Source organism: Dromiciops gliroides, chromosome 2, assembly GCF_019393635.1.
Source record: "Dromiciops gliroides isolate mDroGli1 chromosome 2, mDroGli1.pri, whole genome shotgun sequence".
Lineage (NCBI taxonomy): Eukaryota > Metazoa > Chordata > Mammalia > Microbiotheria > Microbiotheriidae > Dromiciops > Dromiciops gliroides.
This window is the reverse complement of record NC_057862.1, coordinates 442,124,473-442,145,610: the sequence shown is the minus strand read 5'-3', so window position 1 is coordinate 442,145,610 and position 21,138 is coordinate 442,124,473. Positions and strand designations below refer to the sequence as shown.

General features: G+C 41.6%; 1 protein-coding gene across 2 annotated transcripts in view; it reads right to left on the bottom strand.

The window, feature by feature from the left end:
* Positions 1–9,085: 9,085 nt before the first annotated feature.
* The window catches only part of GATA5 (GATA binding protein 5), a 28,577-nt gene continuing 16,524 nt past the window's right edge, over positions 9,086–21,138 (bottom strand). The window contains exons 3-6 of one of the 2 annotated variants that reach the window (XM_043988849.1): positions 14,852–14,977; positions 11,725–11,812; positions 10,786–10,907; positions 9,086–9,849 (exon numbers count right to left, since the gene is read on the bottom strand). In XM_043988849.1, the coding sequence (XP_043844784.1) occupies positions 9,694–9,849; positions 10,786–10,907; positions 11,725–11,812; positions 14,852–14,977 (492 nt within the window). In that variant the 3' untranslated portion in view covers positions 9,086–9,693. The remainder of the gene's footprint in view (positions 9,850–10,785; positions 10,908–11,724; positions 11,813–14,851; positions 14,978–21,138) is intronic. The other variant, XM_043988850.1, reaches the window with a different exon arrangement.

The window sequence follows — 21,138 nt, the reverse complement described above, 5'->3', positions numbered from 1 at the left end:
TCACAGACAGTTGGGCTTAATAAAAGTGTTTGCTGAATTGAATTAAATCAAATGGAATTGAATTAAGAGAGTGAACAGTTTCCATGCCCTTTAGGACACCATTCACAAAGAAACAATTGCTAGCTTACTTACAAATCATCATTAAGCAGGTTCCCCCAGGACCCTGCTATACCCTATGTTAGCTTAGTTTGTGTGTACTTCTTGTAGGAAATATAACTTCATCTCTGAGAATATTGTGCCACTGACTAATCACCAAATTAGTCTCACCTTGCCCTAAATTTAGTCCAAATGAGTGAGGCCCGAGAGGAGTCATATCCATCTTGATCTTGCAGACAGGAGAATGCAGAAAGAACAGAAAGGAACTATGTAAGCACTTCCTGAGAGTCAGTGTGGGAATCCAGGAGAGAGAGGGTCTAGAAGGAAGAGTGGTGAATTTAATATCAAGACCTCTGGTTTTAAACTTCAGTTCTTTGGCTTACCAGCTTTGTTACTGCCGGCTGTTTGACTCATGGGGACCTATAAAAGGAGGGGGAGGTGTTGGATTAGATGTTCTCTAAAATCCCTTCGGCATCCATATCTCAGATTCAGACAGGATTAGGTCCCTTTTTAGTTTGAATCCCTAATTCCAACTACGTCCCCAATCAAGCCTCTCATTTTAAATGATTTACTTTTCCTTTCACCTTATTTATCAATTTCACTCTTGGAGTCCTTCAACTCATATTCAGTCCATGATGCACCCTGAACTGGGCCTAGGACCGAATGGGAAATGGAAAATGGGCTGGATTCCATTCAATGCTCCTAAACTACTCTTCTATTTTTAACATTAATGTTGTCCCTGAGATGCTCTATGGCTGAAAATCACTCATTACCAGTATCTCAGAAGAATCACAATAGCAGATGACCCAAAGGGCAAGGGAAAGATTTGTGGCCATAGAATCACAGAGTTAGTGCTGTAATTCATTCATTTTACATACAACACAGGTTTGAGGACTGACTGGTATCTTGAGATTTATATTTCAGAGGGACGGTATTTCCCTCTCAGTCTTCAGAGCAATGGAAAATTGTTGCTGTCTTTGAATCAGGAATTGAGTCACACCCTGGAGTTCTTAAAGAGACATAATTTTTTGAGAGGCAGATTGAAAGGAAGAAGGAAGATCTCCATATCTGAGTTGGAAAGAATTGGCAGCACCAGGGCAGCTAGGTGGTACAATGGATAAAGCACCGGCCCTAGATTCAGGGGGACCTGAGTTCAAATCTGGCCTCAGACACTTGACACTAGCTGTGTGACCCTGGGCAAGTCACTTAACCCTCATTGCCCCACCAAAACCAAAACCAAACAAAAAACCAAAGAATTGGTAGCACCAGGGCAACAAGCAAAGAAAGAAAGAAAAAGTAGAACTGAGTTTTGGTAGTAAAGGCAGAGAATGAGGAAGACCAACAGCCCCTACAAATATCTTAGAGGAGAAGACTGCATCTGAAGCTACTAGTTGTACTCATCTCTTCAAGGACTAGCTCTAAGAAAAGATCTGCTTTTCTTGAACTTTCCTTCCTGATGCCTGTCTATTAAAAGATGCAGTAAAATACTAGATTTCTTTCTTTCTGCTGAGTTTTCTGGTATATGATTTTTTTTTGCCTCAACCTTAAAGAGACCAGGGTTAGCTAGAGATAAACACAAATTTAAATTAGAGCCTAATATTAGGAATTATCCTAACTGGGGGCTCTGAGCTATGGTGATTGTATCCTTAGCTTTTTGATGGATATAAATTCCATAAAGAAACAGAAGGGACTACTTGAACCTGGAGTGCCATTGTATTATTCCTAACCTTTAAAAAAATGAGCTAATTATTATAAGATGGTGTTGCTGATTAAATCTTGGGAGAGAAAGGTAGTAGAGAGGCAAGGTGATAAATATTGCCTGGCCAATCCCACCCTGTACAGCAATACTCACAACTACTTTTGTTACAGATAAATGAAGGAAGCTGAGGCCCAGAGAGATTAAGTGACTTACCCAAGGGAGCTAACATAGTAATTTAAATAATTTGGATTCAAACTGAGATTCTTTGACTCCAAATCCAATACTGCACCATGATTCTTCTCAATTGTACCATGCTTCTTCCCAACAATAACTTTGGCATGCACAAGAAGTATTTTGAGAGATACCTTTCAGTATGTGCATGTCAAGATAAGGAAATGGGATAGTCATGAAGCAAGAGTGAGGGATGACAAACATACAGGAGTGAAGGGAATTGGAAGAAAAGGGGAAGGGGAAGAAAAGGTGAAGGAAGAGATAAGCATCTACTATGTGCCAAGTACTATGCTAAGCACTTTACAAATACTATCTCATTTGATCTTCACCACAACCCTTCAAGGTAGGTGCTGTTATTCCCATTTTGTAGTTGAGGCAAACAAAAATTAAGTGACTTGGCCAGCGTAACATAACGAATAAATATCTGAGCCTAGATTTGAACTTCACTCTTCCTAGCTCCAGGCCCAGTGCTCTATCCACTCTACCATGGTGTTTCACTGGTATCCCTGAAATATTAAACATAACACAGAGGAAGACTTATACATATGAGGCAGATACTTTATACAGGATTTATAAAAAGAAATGGGAATCAAAAACATGGGAAGACATGCTTAGGTTGTGCTTTGTATCAGTTGAAAGAATGGGGCCATATTGAAGAGATCATGGAATTCACTGAAATTTAGGATTTAGTCCACTTCTATGAAATGCTATGACCTTCTATGACCCTCTGTGAGCTACTGGGATCCCGAAAGGGAAAATGCATTGAGGAACACACTTGGGCTTTTCTTCATTGCTAATTCTTGATGATTTGAGCAGTGTCTTCCTATGTGCCTCTCTACTCAAGGGTTTTCTGTCCCCCAGAGCAAAGGAATGGAAAGAACTTTGTCATTTAGGCTGGTGATTATAATTCAAAGGATCAAAAAGTTCACTTATAATCAATATAATCAAGTTACTTTTTTTATTTTGTAGCCACGACCCAAAGCAAAGGTTTCCAAAAAAACCCAAGAACTTTCATCCTTTTCAAAGCTGTAAGCAACTCTATTCCCCTTAGAGCTTCCTTGCTCTTCTGCCAGGACTTCCTGGTGCCATTCCCTATTCCTGCAGATTCCCCCTAAACCAGTCTCTTTGCTGCTTGCTTGAAATCCTAGCAAACTGTCAGAGTCTAATTGAAATGTCACTCTCTGCACTCACCCTTAATCCTCCTAGTTGAGGATTATCTTTCCCTTCTCAGACTTCACATAGCACCTTTTATTACTTTTCTTATGCTTTTATCATCATCTATTTTAAAATTATAACTATTTGTTTGCATTTTGATTTCATAATCTTAAGTGACTATTATGTGCCAGGCAAGGGGATTTAAAGAAAAAACAAATCTTAGTCCTTGTCCTCAAGAAGATTCCATTCTACTGGGGGTGGGTGGAGCCAAAGAGGGTGGAATACAAATGTGTACACGTAAAAAAATTCAAGGTAATTTTTGGAGGGAGATAGCACCTACATCTAAAAGGCATCAGAAAAGCCTTCCTGTAGAAAGTAGACTATGATTTGAGCCTTGGAAGAAATTAAGGATTCTAAGAAACAAGGGGTAGAGGTGGAGGATGCTAAGGCATTTCTGTGAGACACTATGAATGTCTGGGACCTTCTATAAGATGATTCACTCAGCACAGAAGGAATGCTGACTTCAGAGTTCAAGGAATAGCTAATAGTCCTGTTTGGTACAGGCTAATTTGTAGGGGACACAAATCCTGGAATATAGAGTTTTCGAAGGAGAATATAAGATAAAGCTGAAAAAGTAGCTAGAACTAGATTATAGAGGACTTTCAATATCGGACTGAGGAGTTTGTATTTTATCATGGTGGCAATAGAGAACAAGAGAGTGATAACATATATCCAGATTGTAAATTCCACATGATAAATGTGTAAAAGAAATATAAATAAAGCCCTTGGCATAAAGCCTTATTTAAAGTAGGTGCTTAAAAATATTTGTTGAATTTTATTGAGAGTCTTTTTTTATTCACACCTTAGAAGGAACTGCATTCCTGATGACCTGTCAGCCAATAATAAAGAGCTAGGGCACTTTATGATACAGACGAGCCCCAATATTGTTTATCCAAATGACAGTGATTACTGAGCCTACTTCATCTGGCTACATCATGGGAAATCTTCCCTTTGGTGGTACTTACTGGGGAGAAGAGGGAAAATAAGAGTAAAACTCTCCATCCTTGGCTAAACCAACAAAATTTTTCCTCTAACTGGGTCTGTCAGTCACTAAACATTTATTAAGCAGCTAATATATGTCAGACACTGCTAAGTTTTGGGGATACAAAGAAAGGCAGCTCTTTTTGTAAAGGCTAAAAATTGGAAATCAAAGGAATGTCCATCAATTGGGAAATGGCTAAACAAACTGTGGTATATGATTGTGATGGAATATTATTGTGCTATAAAAATGACAAGCAGGATGATTTCAGAAAGGCCTGGGGAAAGACTTGTATGAACTGCTGTATAGTGAAGTGAGCAGAACCAGGAGAACATTGTATACAGTGACAGCAATATTGTTAGATGAAGAATTGTGAATGACAACTATTTTCAGCAATACAATGATCCAAGACAATCCCAAAAGACTAATGATGAAGTATACTATCTACCTCCAAAGAAAGAACTGATATTGATTGAACACAGACTGAAGCATGCTATTTTTCACTTTCTTTCATTTTTTTCTTTTATCCAAGTTTTCTTATACAAAATGACTAATATGGTAATGTTTTACACAATTGCACATGTATAACCTATATCTGATTGTTTGCCACCTCAGGGAGGGATGAGGGGAGGGAGGGAAGGAGGAAAAGAATTTGGAACTCAAAACTTTAAATAAAAATGTTTATCGGGGCAGCTGGGTGGCACAGCGGATAGAGCACCGGCCCTGGATTCAGGAGGACCTGTGTTCAAATCTGGCCTCAGACACTTAACACTTACTAGCTGTGTGACTGTGGGCAAGTCACAACCCCAATTGTCTCACCAAAAAATAATGTTTATCAAAAAAAAAAAAAGATAGTACCTGCACTCATGCAAGCAACTATGTATGAACAAATTATAGACAAGATACATTGGAGATAATCAACAGAAGGAAGGCACTAGAATTATGGGGGATTGGGAAAGGCTTCCTGTAAAAGGTGGTATTTTAGCTAGGCTAGAAGGAAATCAGAGGAGGGCATGAGTAGGCAGAGTATTCTAGGCTTGGGGGCACAGCCTATGAAAATACCTGGAGTTGGGAGATTGGGGTGTCATGTTCAAGAAAGAGCAAGTAAGCCAGTATCATTTGTTCACAGAGTTTATGGGCAGCAGGGCGGTAAGGTGTAAGATGATTAGAAATTGGGTGCAGGAAGGAACTTATTAAGGTCTTTGAATGTAAAAGGATTCTATATGTGGTTCTGGTGCTAATAGGGAGCCACTGAAGTTTATTGAGTATATGTGAATGGGGGAATGACATGGTCCCAACCTGCACTGTAGGAAGAGAGCAAGGGCTGAATTAGGGGCCAGAGGATCAAGATTCAAGTGCTGGTTCTACCACTTACTAGCTATGGGAGCTTGAAGAACTCACAATCACTGAGCCTGCATTTCTTCGTTAGTATAATGAGAGATTTGGACTAGATTTCCTTTAAATTCCTTCCAACTCAAACATTTTATGATCCCATGATCACACAGGAACCACTCACCCAGTAGAAATTCAGCTAAAATAGAAAATACATCCGAGGAGCCAAAACAAATGCACAAAGCTCATGCACTAAAGCTCTAATCAGGGAAAACCCTTCTCCTTTACTTCACAGGTTAACCAAGAAGGGATTTATTCTTACTTCATATGCTTTTTAAAAAAATGAATTTGGTTATCTAGTTAACCTGCCTCCTTAGCAGATGAGAAGCAACAAATCAGAAAAGGAAAGGAAGCTGTTATGGGCAATTACAATGAAAAGCTGAAAGGGGGGAGACAGAAAAAGGATAAAAAGCAGGCAGAAGAACTAAAAAGTCACAGCAGGCAAGAAACATTTAGTTTCAGAGAAAGAAGTTTACATACATTAACAGACTGTGAGGGCATTATCACACAGTGAAATAATTCATATTTAAAATGATAATCCTGAGTCATCAAGAAAAGGTTAAATTCTGTTTAGTGTCCTCTGGTTAAGAAGTTAAGAAAACTTAGGGGGCAGCTAGGTGGTACAGTGGATAAAGCACTGGCCTTGGATTCAGGAGGACCTGAGTTCAAATCCATCCTCAGACACTTGACACTAGCTGTGTGACCCTGGGCAAGTCACTTAACCCTCATTGCCCCGCAAAAAAAAAAAATTACTGAGTACCAGAGTTATCCCTTGCACATCATGAGTTTTCCCATGGAGGTTCCATTTCAGTATATTGTGGGTTAGCATACAAAATCAAATGAGTTTTGGGGAGTTTTGCAGAAGCTACAGATGACACAAAGTTTAGATACTCAGATTTGCATATACACATACATATACATATATATGTATTGTATATCAACATACTTTATCTTTTAATACCATAATAATTCAAATTTCTTCTCTGGTACAAATGGAGGGCTAAAACATTTTATGTGGATCTTTCAGATAGAGGGGGGTACCTTGCCCCCAACCCCCACAATGTAGAAAGGATAACTGTACTTATAAGGCACTAGATTCTTAGGAGACAAGATTAGAAGACATAGATCTAGATCGAGAAGGGACTTCTGAGGTCATTTAGTTTCATCCCCCTTATATTTTATAGGTTTGGGGACAGAATTCCAGAAAGGGTAAATTACTTGCCTGAAGTCATGCAGGAAGTAAGCAGCCACTTACAATTCAGTTCTTCTAACTAGGAATCCAGGGCTCCTTCCATTGAGCCACCCTATCCTCAAAGAGCTCACAGTCTATTTGGGGAGACAAGATTCACACAAAGAACACTGTGGGACATCACGTTATCACAAGCTGAGGGGCTGCTGAACCAGACAATAAGCATTTTAGGAGTCCAGAGATGGGGAGCTCAGTGTGGCTAGGATTGCATAGGGAAGGATGTTTGTGACAGACTTTAGCTGGATATTCTTGGAGGTTCAATAGCCTTTGTATGGGGTGAAGGGAAGAAGGCAGGGGTGTGCTGGAATGAAATGTGAAATTTTCATTGTGAACATGGATACCTCAGAAATCAGCAAAAGCTACAAATTAGGGGGTCCATTTGTTTTGTTAATTGTCTAAACTTAAAATGTATTAATGCAGATTAAGACAAAATGTATCATGAGATGACTAATATTGAAATGTTTTACATAATTGCACATGCATTCCCTATATAAAATTGCTTACCATTTTAGGGAGAGGGAGAAGAGGGAGAGAGAAAAACTTGGAACTCAAAAAATGTTTAAATGAATGTTAAAAATGTCTTTACATGTAATTGGAAAAAATAAAATACATTAAAGATGTATCACATAGGGGTAGCTAGGTGGCACAGTGGGTAGAGCGCTGGCCCTGGAGTCAGGCGGACCTGAGTTCAAATCCGGCCTCAGACACTTGACACTTACTAGCTATGTGACCCTGGGCAAGTCACTTAACCCCAATTGCCTCACCAAAGAAAGAAAGAAAGAAAGAAAGAAAGAAAGAAAGAAAGAAAGAAAGAAAGAAAGAAAGAAAGAAAGAAAGAAAGAAAGAAAGAAAGAAAGAAAGAAAGAAAGATGTATCATGTGAACATTTTCCCCCTCTAGAGCTAATTGTTAAACATTTGCAAGGACATCCCCAGGACAAAACAAACATATTAAACATATTAGATTAATCCTGTAAGTGCCAAATCTCCACTTAACTTATAGACTATTAAAGCTGGAAGGAATGAGTGCAGCTCCCTCATTTTATTTTTTGGTGAGGCAAAGTTAAGTGACTTGCCCAGGGTCACACAGCTAGTAAATGTCAAATGTCTGAGGCCTGGCTTGAACTCAGGTCTTCCTGAATCCAGGGCCAGTGCTTTATCCACTGTGCCACTTAGCTGCACCACCTCCCTCATTTTAAAGATGAATGAGGACTAGAGAGAAATCATTGGCTTAATCAAAGCTACAAAGCCGGCAGGTAACATAGCTGACAATAGTCTCCTGACTCCCTCGTCCAGTGCTTTTCCTTTACCGTCTCTCAGGCTATCTAAGGTCAGGGACTCTTGAAAAAGTATTTCCTAGATGGACTAGTAGTTGGGGCACTGGAGTTAGAATGAAGAGCACCTGGGCTCAAATCCTATTCCAGATACTTACTAGCTATATGTCTCTGGATTAGTCTCAGTTTTCTCATCTGAAAAATGGGGATAATCATAGGACCTACTTCACAAGGTTGTTGTGAAGACTAAGTTAATATGTGTAAAGTCATTTGAAAACCTTAAAGCATTAAATGTTAGCTATTGTCACTGCACCCTACATTCCATAGTGTCCTTTACATTTTTTTTAACGCTCCATAAATGTTTGTTGAATTGAACTGAATTTGTTGTATTGAAGGAGATAAAATGTGCTCTGGAGACACAGTTGGGAGGAACACATTTTGGGAATCAGCAGACACAAAGTTCAGAGAAAGACTGAAAAAGCCACGTGCAGCTTTCTAGCCCTTGTTATTTCTCCCTCCACCTTATCTTTACTCCCCACCATCCAAGTTCTGTATCTTCCAACCCCACTGTTGACCACTTTCATTTTTGTTTCTTCATTGACTCTTCACCCTAGCATGCCAAGGTCTGGCCCTTGATTTCAAGTGTAACTGTTCGGGGAAGCAGAGAAGGATGAATTGAGGAGAAGCCTGGCAAGGATAAATGCCTCTCTCCCTATGTCTATTCCTAACAACTGGACTCCAGCTCATTTTTACTGATTTCATTTCACTTATTTTGATTTGAGGGATGATTTCTGAATGTGGGGGGAAGAGTGAAAGGGAAAGCTGGGTGAATCTCTTTATTATGGAAGCACCAAAAGACAGAAACTGTCCCAGAAAATTCCCATGGCTCAATGATGCAAAAAAGACTGGATTTCAAAGTTTTTATTTCTCCAAATTCTTTAGGTGTGTTTGGCTGTGTTGCTCCTCAATTTTTATAAAAATCCTTTGTAAGTAGGGCAGGAAGAGCAATGCCTGCATCTCCAGTGACTTTTCAGGGTGAGCACATACATGCTTCAGAAGCTAACACTCTAGAGATGATTGCTTTCAATATAATACAGTAAAGTTTTAAAGTAACAGGTTGTGTTTTTAGATGAACTGATGGCTACTCTGTTTACAAAAACATTAAATTAGGTGGTGCCACATAATCAGTCTTTATTGAGAAGTGGGACAAATTGCACTCCAAGTAGTCAGAGGAAGAAGAAATCATTGGGAATAAAAATATGATTTAGGGACTTTTGTGCCAGGATTGAGGAACAGTATGGGGTCTTCACAAACAAACCTATCCCTCCTGCTCCCAGGAGGTATGTCCAATTTGTTCCTGCTGAGTTAAAGTTGATAGAACCAAACAGGGTGAGTGGCAGAAATCGGCCAATATCCCCAGGGTCTTTCTCTCAGTCTCTCACTGGGCTGGTTCATAAGCAAATTGTCAGGTCATTGGCTGTCATCTGGCCTCTCTGTCATCCATCAGAGGGACAGGTAGGAAGGTTGGTCCAAAAATGATGTTTCCAGGAGCTCCAGCATTTAAGCCAAAGCCAGGGCACACCATGAGTCCTGGCGAAGGGGCACGCTGAGTCCTGATTGGGAGGTCACGGAGGATGGGAAAGTATAATCCTCAGGCTCGAACTTGAACTCCGAGTGGCTGGGGCCCAGAGGGTCTTCTGCTGGGCTAGGACCCTGCTGTGGGGATAAGAAGTGTACATGGGAAGCCTAGACACATGGTTCTGGGAATGGGCCTATACTTTGACCTAGGATTCTGATTGGTGTCAAACATATGCCCCAAAGGCAGGAGCAAACAAAGGCCTTGTTGTCCATTATGACTCAGTATTAATAGGCAGGGAGACCCCTGCCTTCGATTGGGCCAATGGCTCCATCATACATAAATTTGCTACCACTTATGGTGAAGGGTCCCAGAGTTGCTTTACAACTGGGTGAAGCAGGACAGGGCCATAGTGGGGACAAACTAAGAATCTGAGATTTTAAACCTGGAAAGGTGAAGATTAAAGAGATAAGAGCACAGGAATCTACAAAATCATGACAGTGAATTATATGGATTTGTTCAGTAAATTAACAGGTAAGGGAGCACTGGGGTCCTCTTTGAAAGGGGGTGAGTGGGAGAGAAATCTGTGGATGGATAAGCCACATATTGTTAATAGAGATAATGAGTTCAGAGATGTGTCTACTTTGCATTTCGTTTTTGGCCCATCTTGAGCCACCCCCACCTGCCCCTCCCCTGGGAAAAAAATTAAGATAAGGAGAATATAACCTGGGCGGGGTTTGAGGCTAGAGTGGTAAAGAAGGCACTGTCCTTAATTCATTTATGCCCATACTGAACTAGCCAACCTGCGGCTGCACTTGAAGAGGTTTATTTGGTAATTCCTCTGCCCACTTCTAAGCAGGTATGACCCTTCATAAAGAGCCCATGTTGGAGAGCTCCTTCCTGTGCCCTCTTCCTAGGAAGGTTGCCCTCACTGTTCCCCTGTACCTCACTTCAGAGAGAGCTCTTGGGGAGCTCCTGCCTAGATTCCCTGAACTGGCTACACCATGAGAGTTTTTACCCCTGAGTGCTCTGCTCTGGTCTCCCTGAAACCCTCCCTCATCCCCTCCTTGTCTTACCTGAGAAACGATGGTCTGCCCTGGGTACTGAGAGGATGTCAGGTTTGGCTCAGATTTTAAAGTGGCAGTGCTGTCAGGGTTGGTGATAGAAGATGGGGAATTTGTGGCTGAGGCTGTTGACCCTGGAAAGAGATAATTCTGTATTTCCTGTAGATATGTATGCCTGGGGAAGTACTTCTATTTAGGGCCCATGGACCTAAGGACTAACTAGCAAATTTTCTTCCTTTAGGATAAACTGGGTCATAGAGGCATTAAGTGACTTGTCCAAGATCATAGAAAATCCTGTATTTTTTCTGTCTTTCAACTCTTATATAACCCTCTCTGAGCACTCACAGGTTTTTGCCCATTGCAAAAGCCTTGTCCAACTCCTCTCCACCTTTTCCACTTCTGCTGTTCTGGGGAGGATTGTGATGTTTTGGGGCCCCTTCCACCTTCTCCTTCTGGAACCTTTCCTGGCTTTAAACCTTTGTCCCAAGAGCCTGTGTCTGGTTCTGGATTCTGAAAAACCTCATTTCTAATGAAGTTTTAGAGATTTAAGTGGGTTACCCTTCCCAAGGGTATGTTCATTTTACAAGAAAATGTTTGTTCCAAAAATAAATATACAATGAAACTCTACTGGGGGCATTTCAGGGAGGTCAGGAAATATTTTGGATCATGGCTCTTGATGCTCCCTCCCATCACTTGAGGCAGGCAGTCACATACCATACCTAATCAAAAGTTGCTCCCTACTTGGAAAAAACACACTCTCTAAAGAACCCCAATGTGGAATAGGGCATAAGAGATTTGGCCTGGAGCTGAGCTTCATCCTTGCACACTGAGCTTATTTTCACTCCTAGGTACTCCCCTCAGCCCACCACCCACAGTACTAGAAGCTTCCTTCCCTAGTATTGGAGATGTCCCGTCCTAGCCCCATTGATTGGTGGCTCAAGCCATGGATACCTGTGGAGCTCTTGGCTTTGGCAATGTTTTTGGGCTTCCGTTTCCGCGTCTGAATGCTCTCCTTCTTCATGGCAAGGGGACGAGGCACCTTAACAAGAACACAGAGGCATCAGTAAGAGCTAATAACAATAAGCCTTTATTGAGTACCTACAATGTGCTAGGCACTATGCTAAGAACTCTTTGGATACAAGTTTAAAAACAAAAACAACCAGTATTCAAACAACTATGTCCAGAAAGTATACAGGATAAATTGGGGGAGGGGGGTGGCCGCAGTGGTAATCTTGGAGGAAAAGCCCTAAGATTAAGGAGGTCTGGGAAAGGCTTCTTGTAAAAGATGAGACTTTAGATGAGACATGAAGGAAGCCAGGGGAGGCAGAAGGCAGAGATGAGGAGGGAGATATTTTCAGCAATGGGAGATAGCCAATGAAAATGTCAAGAGGCAGGAGATAAAATGTTGTGTTTGAGGAACAGCAAGGAGGTCAGTGTCACTGGATTGAAGAGTACTGTAAGTAAGAGATAAGACTTTGGAAAGGTAGGAGGGAGCCAGGCTTGGTTTTAAAAGCCAAAGAGAGGAAATAATATTTGATCCCGGAGGTGATAGGGAGCCATTAGTTTGGTGAATGGAAAGTGGTAACATGGTCATATTTGCACTTTGGGACAGTTAATTTGACAGCTGAGTAGGAAATGGATTGGAATGGGGAGAGAACTGAGGCAGGGAGAACAGCAAGCAGTTTATTTCAATAGTCTAGATGTGAGGTGATGACCTGAATCAAGGCATTATCAGTGGGAAAAAGGTGTATGTGTTGGGGTGATGTATGAGAGATAGAAGGTAGAAATAACAAGACTTGACAACTGATCATTTATAGGGAGGTGGTGAGAAAGAGTGAGGAGTTGAGGATGACTTTGAGGCTGTGGGCATAAGTGACTGGGAAGATGGTTGTACCCTAAAGTGATAGAGGGTTTAAGGAGAGAAGATAATGAGTTCAGTTTTGTTTTGAGGTCCCTAGCATTCTGCTTTTAGCCCCCAGGGGTGCCGTAGTTCTTCAGTCAAGGCTCCTTTCCATCACCTGGAGAAACCTGAAGCTTGAGCATGTGTCCCTCCCACAACTGTGGCAGTTCCTCTCAGTTTCTTCTTCCTCCTAGGCTTCTTTTCATCATTTATAGTCAATAATCCCCCCTTCGTTTCCCCAAGAAGCCTCCTCTCACCACTCCCACTCCTGTCTTGCTATACAGTCTTCTGGAGTCACCTAATTCAGCACTTAGTAATACACACTGGGTCCTAGTATAAATGGCTCAGTATGGAAATCCTAAAATGTGAGCTTCCCAAGGGCACACACTGTATCTTTTTTGGTTTGCTTGTTTGTTTTGTGGGGCAAGGAGGGTTAAGTGACTTGCCCAGGGTCAAACAGCTAGTAAGTGTCAAGTGTCTGAGGCCGAATTTGAACTCAGGTCCTCCTGAATCCAGGGCTGGTGCTTTATCCACTGTGCCACCTAGCTGCCCCTGTATCTTTTTTTTTTTTAATTTTTTTGGGGGGAGGGGCAATGAGGGTTAAGTGACTTGCCCAGGGTCACACAGCTAGTAAGTATCAAGTGTCTGAGGCTGGATTTGAATTCAGGTCCTCCTGAATTCAGGGCCAGTGCTTTATCCACTTTGCCACCTAGCTGCCCCCGCCCCACCCTCCTTGCATCTTTTTTAATGAAAAAAAAAATCACTACCTTGTTTCAGGCTGAGGGCTAAACCCTGGGTGTATAACCACAAAATCAAGTCCCTGACCTCAGCCAGTTAATATGCCTTTCTAAAAGATTTTTCTCGTTTTATTATGAAACAATATGTTCTCTTTGACATGTTTCTCCCACAGCTGGGCACCCAGTATGTGGCTGGCAAGTATTTGTTGATGATGGACAGATTTCTGGACTAACTCTGAAGGGCAGCAAGTCCTTTTTCCTACTAGGGTCTCAATTTTCTCATTTGTTGGACTAGATTGGCAATTCTCAAACTTTTTAGCCTTAGGAATCCCTTTCAGTCTTAAAAAATATTAAGAAACCCAAAGAACTTTTTAAGAATGTAGAACACATCTATCTACATTTATCATTTTATAACTCATGTTTAAAATGAATTATTAATTCATTTAAAACCCACAATAAACCTATCACATGTTCAGAGAGACAACATTTTTTTTTTAATTTTTAAAAATTTCTTAGTGAGGCAATTGGGGTTAAGTGACTTGCCCAGGGTCCCACAGCTAGTAAGTGTTAAGTGTCTGAGGTTGGATTTGAACTCAGGTCCTCCTGACTCCAGGGCCAGTTCTCTATCTGCTGTGCCACCTAGCTGCCCCAGAGAAACAACATTTTTATGAAAATCATTGCTATTTTCCAAAACAAAATTTAGTGAGAAGTGGCAGTGTTTTACATATTTCTTTTTCAAATCTTTTTAATGTCTAGCTTAATAGAAGTTGGATTCTCATATCTGCTTATACATTCAATCTCTTTTAATATATTGTTTTGATTAAAGTATGTGAGGACAATTAGGTCTCAAATAGATATGTAGAGAGAAAATGGAAGATTTTAAAAGGCAATTAGGGGGCAGTTGGTGGCACAGTGGATAAAGCACAGACCCTGGATTCAGGAGGACCTGAGTTCAAATTCGGATTCAGACACTTCACACTTACTAGCTGTGTGACCTTGGGCAAGTCACTTAACCCTCATTGCACCCCCCCCCAAAAGGCAATTAGTGTAAAATTGTTTTTACCCTGGGGATCCTCAGACTAGATTTTGAGAACTACTGGAGTTGATGGTTTCTGAAGTCCTGTTCAGACTGGATAGTCTGTGATTATTAAGGGACCAGAGCCATCCTTCCACTCACTGCTCTGAAGCTTGGAATGGAGTCTTTCTGATATGAGTGGGAAGCTCTTAGAGAGGGTATTGGATACTAGCTGTGTGACCCTGGGCAAGTCACTTAACCTTCATTGCCCTGCCCGACCCCCCCCCCCCATGAGGTTATTGGTTAGTCATTAGATAGAAACCAAATACTCAGGAGGGCATGGAATACTAGTCTCACCTGTCTGGCCAGAGGGTCCCCTTTTCACACTCACCTATAACCAAGTTCTGGCCCCAAGGCCCAACTTACCCCATGAAGCTTCATATACAGCCCACAGGCATTACACACTGGTTCCCCTTCTGCATTTCTCCTCCACAGGGTGGTGTTGGTTGTGTGGCAGTTAGTGCAGCAAAGTCCAGCCCGGCGAGTTGAAGACTAAACAGGAGGGAAAGAGATAGAGAGGGTGAGCTTGATTGCAGTGAGAAGAATTTCATTGCCCATTGGACTTCAGTGCCCCATGACTTTCTCCTAGGAGAAGAAAACTTCGGAAAGGGGTCAGGGGAGAGATAAGGGGCCGATGAAAGGCATAGCCTGTGTCTGAGATCACCCACATCCCCAGAGCCCTTTCATTAAACTGATAAACCTGGCCAGATTCCTAATGCCTTTCTGCCTGAGAATGTATGGGATCTAGCTGTCACATTCATATTTCATAATGGAGAGGAGAGGGGTGGGGAGGGCTTGAGTCAGGGAGGGCCCTCAAGTGCCTGGAACTGGCTGGAACCAGAGACATTCAAATGAGCGTTAGGGTCCAAACCCCACTCCCTTTCCCAAGGTCCCTGTGTTGATTTCCTAGCAAATGTAGAAGTAGAGAACAAGGCTGGAATTGGGGCTGAATTTTCTAGCAAAAGAGATTCTGAGGGGCGGCTAGGTGGCACAGTGGATAAAGCACTGGCCCTGGAGTCAGGAGTACCTGAGTTCAAATCCGGCCTCAGACACTTAACACTTACTAGCTGTGTGACCTTGGGCAAGTCACTTAACCCCAATTGCCTCACAAAAACAAACAAACAAAAAAAAAGAGATTCTGAGACACTGAAGTGGATGACTAAGAGGTGTGTGTGTGTGTGTGTGAGAGTGAGAGAGAGAGAGAGAGACAGAGACAGGGACAGAGAGGACAATCTCTGCAGGAGATGGCCATCCTAGACCAGTGACCTGGTAATGTGGCCTGTCTCCAGGACTGGTCAGACCTGTCTTCCATGACCAGACCACCTCACATAGTATATTGGAGCTCAGGGTACTCTAGCTCATTCCTGGGAAAAGTTTTGTTTTTGTTTTTTGTAGGGCAATGTTTCCACAGGATCCACTGTGCCACCTAGCTGCCCATGGGGAAAAGGTTTTAACATTTCACTCTTTCCCCTCCCTTAGAAATGCTAAAATAATAAGAAAACTAGTAAGAGGAACTGATGTTTATATATTAGCTTTAAGGTTGACAAAGCATTTTACATATTGTATTTGCTTCTCACAACAATGCTATGAGACAGGAGCTATACTATCTTCATTTTACAGAAGAGGCACCTGAGATTGAGGAAGGTTAAGTGACTTGCCCAGAGTCATAAAGCTAATAAGTATCTGAGTCAGAATTCGGACTCAGACATTCTTGACCCTATGGCACCAAAGCACTTATGAGTGATATTAAAAGACAAGGGGGGGCAGTTAGGTGGCGCAGTGGATACAGCACTGGCCCTGGATTCAGGAGGACCTGAGTTCAAGTCCGACCTCAGACAATTAACACTTACAAGCTGTGTGACCCTGGGCAAGTCACTTAACCCCAATTGCCTCACCAAAAAAAAAAAAAAAGACAAGTGAAAGATTCAAGAATGTGAGACTGCTCCCCCCCCCCCAACTATCCCAAATATACCTGTTTTTTTCAAGGCTTATCTCAAGGTACATATCCTTTGGGTAGTTTTTCCTGGGTTCTACTTCTCACTCTACCCCTCTTCTCAGTGATATTGGGTGAGTTACTCTCTGGGCCTCAGTTTTCTCATTTTTAAAGTGACAAGGGTGAGACTAGATGTCCTTTAAAAGTTCTCCCAGGGGGGCAGCTAGGTGGCGCAGTGGATAAAGCACTAGCCCTGGATTCAGGAGTACCTGAGTTCAAATCTGACCTCAGACACTTGACACTTACTAGCTGTGTGACCCTGGGCAAGACACTAAACTCCCATTGCCCCGCAAAAAAAAAAAGTTCTCTCAGTTCTGACTCTATGATTCTAACAAGAAAAATAAGATCTGCTTAGTCTGTCCTCCTGTGAATTTCTAGTTGGAGAAGAGATCTGCCCCCTCCCCTATCACTGCATTGATGGGGCTGCCAGCTCTTTCTCTAGCCTTCACCTGTCAACTCTGGCACTTGGGGTGTTTCCTATTAATGCCTGGGGACCAAAGGCATCTGAGAAATGTTAATGGGAGCCTGGAATGAGTGTCCATGTATCTCTGAGTCACATTGCAGAGTGTGAGCTATCTTTCCACTTAGGTGTTGGAGTGATATTCTTCAGTCCCACCAAAAAAAAAAAATCCATAAACCCTAAAATCCATCCCTGAATGTCTCCTCCCCTTGGGCTCCCCAGGCCTATCCCAGTGACTGGCTAGAAATGAGGCATGCTTCTAAGAATTCTATCCCTGTTTACTTTTCCAGACTGACGCCACATCATCCCAGCCCCCAGGGCCAAATGATAAATGAACTGAAGGGGAAGGAAATAGGAAGGCCAGGAGCCTGGTAAAGATGAGACTACTTCATTAAGGCAGATGGAACGTCCCATTCTGATTAATTGTAGCTAGGACAAATTTTACATCTCAAAAATAACACAAAATGGGGAGGAAGGGAGGCTGTTAACGCCTTTGAGGTTTGGGTTCAGGTTTGAAAGAAGGAAGGTGGAACAGAACTGCTTTAACTTGATTTCATGTATAACAAAAAAAACCCCAAATCAAAACAATATTCAGTAATATGCCTAGGAAAGAACGCTGAGCAGAGTCAGAAGTGAGGTCCATTCTCTGTTCTGTTACTTCCTGTTTCTAGACTTCAGCTTTCTGTAAATTAAGGTGGTTGGACCAGGTAATGCTTGCAGAGACCCCATCTAACTCATACTGGATGGAAGGCCTTTGGTTCTAATAACATCTCATTTCTATACTTTTTACTATACAAAGTACTTTCAGGCTATTTTAGCAGAATATAAACTCCCCGAGGGCAGAAATGATGTCTTTTTTTTCTCAGACCTCCAGTACAGAGTTAATCTTGCATGTGGTCTGTATCTGTGATTTTTTGGAGAGGAAGCTTCCTTTATCAATGTTGATCAACTTAAGCTTTGCATTTTATACCTTTTATAAGAGTTCTCAGGGGGCACTGAGAGATTCAGAGGTATGCTCAGGGTTACCTAATCATTCCAAGAATGGATTGAAACCCAGTTCTTAACTGCCTGGAGCCTGCTCTCTATTCACCATTCCATGAGATCAGGCATATTAATCAGTACATGTTCATTGAAACAAATTGAATGTGCATTTATCCTCAAACCTTTACTAAATACTTATTACATGCAAGATACTATGCTTGTTGTTGGGAACACAAGGACAAAAGAGAAAAAGATTCCTTCCCAAGAGGAGATTACATCTTACTGGCAGAGGGAGAGTATAATCTATGCACAAATTCATTAGGAGCACATACAAAGTTGTGCAAAGGAATTCCAAGAGGAAGAGAATGCTACTGATCATTATCATCAGTAGCAGTAATAGTAGCTGTCAGAGCGCTGCAGCAGTATGCCCATTTTATGGATAGGGATGAAGCGACTTTAGTAGTGACACAGCAGAGCTTGAACTAAGAAACCAGCTCTCCTGACTCCTGGTTCAGGGTTATTTCCATTTTAGTGTGCTGTAACAGTTATTAAAACAAACATCCATTTTTGTTTTGTTTTGTTGTGAGAATCACTTGAGAGATATGTTGCTGAATATATTTTGGATCCAAGGATGGACACCCCAAAGAGGCATCTAGGTGGTACAGTGAATGGAATGCTGGACCTGGAATTGGGCAATTCAAATCTGGTCTCAGACAGTTACTAGCTGCAAGACCCTGGACAAGAAACATAACCTGTCTTAGTTTCCTTGGCTATATATGGAGATAATAACAGGCCTACCTCAGACGGTTGTTGTTAGGATCAAATGAGATAATATTTGTAAAAAGTGCTTAGCACAGTACCTGGCAACATAGAAGGTATAATAAATACTTGTTCCCTTCCCACCCCTGAGAGTAATTATCCTGGCTCTTTTTCATAGCACTTTACATTTTTTCATCCCTTTCCTCACTTCTACCTTACCCTCACCTTACCCTCTGAGGTAGAAAAGGAAGGTATTATTGTCTCCATTTGACCAATAAGGAAACAGGTACAGGGAAGTGGTATTTTGCTCAAAAGGCAAAGTTCATACTGGAATACAACTATGACCCCAACTAAATCCCCTTTCTACTGTACCACATTTACTGTCTTTATAAAATGAGCAGAATAATTTACACTGATAACTTATGTCACAGCACTGTTGTGAGGACAGAGAGAATATGAATGTGTTTTTCTATTACATTATGCTGTCAGAGAAAAAAAATTAAGAGAAATAATATTCTGTTGGTCTAAGGTACAATAAACAGTACTAAGTAAAAAAAAAGAGTTAGACTCCATAATTGGCCTGTTACACAATACCAAAGTATATGAATCACTAGACTGAAAAAATTGAAAGAATTCTTCATTTCTTGGTTCTTTTGATTTGAAATAGCTATGAATTTCTGATGGGAATCCTCTTAGTCATCAAGACTAAGGGATAAATAATCTTTCAACTTTGAATTCAATGCAAATCTGGGAGTCACATTTGTCATGAAACCTGAATTTGCAAGATCTGAATAGATTTAGGAGGTATCATCACCCTTGGACTAAAAGGCCTAGTTCCAACCTATTTTTGTTTTCTCTGCTGGGATTCATCATCCTGGGGGAGGCGGGAACTACTGCCAAGGCTACAATTTTGCTCACTGAAGGACAACCAGCATAATATGTTATTTGGAATTTACCAGCAGCTTTCTGCAAAGGCAGGGCCCCTGGGCCAACTTCCCTCCTTTGGAGCCCCTCTTTCTCAGGATGACCTTGTCTAAGAAGCTGTTGCCTTCAACATTGTACTCAAATGTTTATTTTTTTTTTTTAATGTAGCAAGCAATCCGATAGCACCACCACTCCTCCTCCTCCTCCTCCCTGGCCCGCCCTCTGCTTACCATATGTAAACTGATAAACCACCAAAATCCCATTGAAGCTTAGGGTGTGCAGTGTTAGAGGCAACCTTCTGTGCTACTTCTTGAGAGGCAATGGGTATATGCATCAGAAAACATCTGTATGCAACTATTTGTTGTGGTGTAGTTAGGTGAGGAGATTCTGTCTTTGACTAAAGAGATTGAGGGGGTCTCAATTCAGGACCCTGGTGAAAGGGAGGGCCCTTGGTTAGTAATGACTTCACATAGCATGTCTTTCTGATGCAGTTATTGTAGCAGGGTGTCCTCTTCATTCCTGGGATCTGAGGCTTCGGGATAAGAGACTCTGGAAGTCAAACTGCAGCAAGACCAGCTGTGAGGGGAGTTGGGACATCTGCTACTCAGATCTCTCCTCAAGGAGCCCCTTCTTTGAGAGGGAAAATATCATCGTGATCATGAACAGGTCTTTAGCAGGAAGGGACTATATAGTATAGCATTTCTCCTTACACCCCAGTGACCAGCACAGGCCATGGCCGTAACACAGTAGTGTGATTCAGTTCCACAAACATGGGATTACTTTCTAAATGTCTGTGATCTGCCAGCTTATTTGAACCTCACCACAATCCTGTGAGGAGATAGGGTGGGTATTATTATCCCCATTTTAGAAGTGAGGTACAGAGAGGCCTTATAGATAAAAGAAGAGCCAGGACATAAAACCAAGTCCAGAGCTTTCTTTTCTATATAACCTACATGGTGAATGTCTAGATTTTATAAATAGGCCAGAGCCTCATATAAACCTTAGCATCATTGATTTTCATGGGCAGTTGCTTTAGGGAAAGACTTTGTTTGCTTATTCATTCATTCATCTATTCATTAATTTATTAGGCAGCTGGTGAAGCAATGGGTAGAGAACCGGGCCTCAAAATCAGGAAGATCTGAGTTTGAATTGGGCCTCAGACACTTACTAGCTGTGTGACCCTGGGCAAGTCACTTAACCTGTTTATCCCACTTTCCTCAACTGTAAAATGAGGATGATAATAATACCTACCCCTTAGGGGGTTTTATGAGAATAAAGTGACATAATATTTGTAAAAAGTGCCTAGCACTGTGTCTATTTGCTGTTCAATTCTTTTAATCTGTTGGACTCTTCGTGAGCCCATTTGGGTTTTTTTTTTTTTTTTTGGCAAAGATACTGGAGTGGTTTGCCATTTATTTTTCTAGCTCATTTTATAACTGAGGAAACTGAGGCAAATAGGGTTAAGTGACTTGCCTGGGGTCACACAGCTAATGTCTGAGGCTAAATTTGAACTCAGGTCTTCTTGACTCCAGGCCC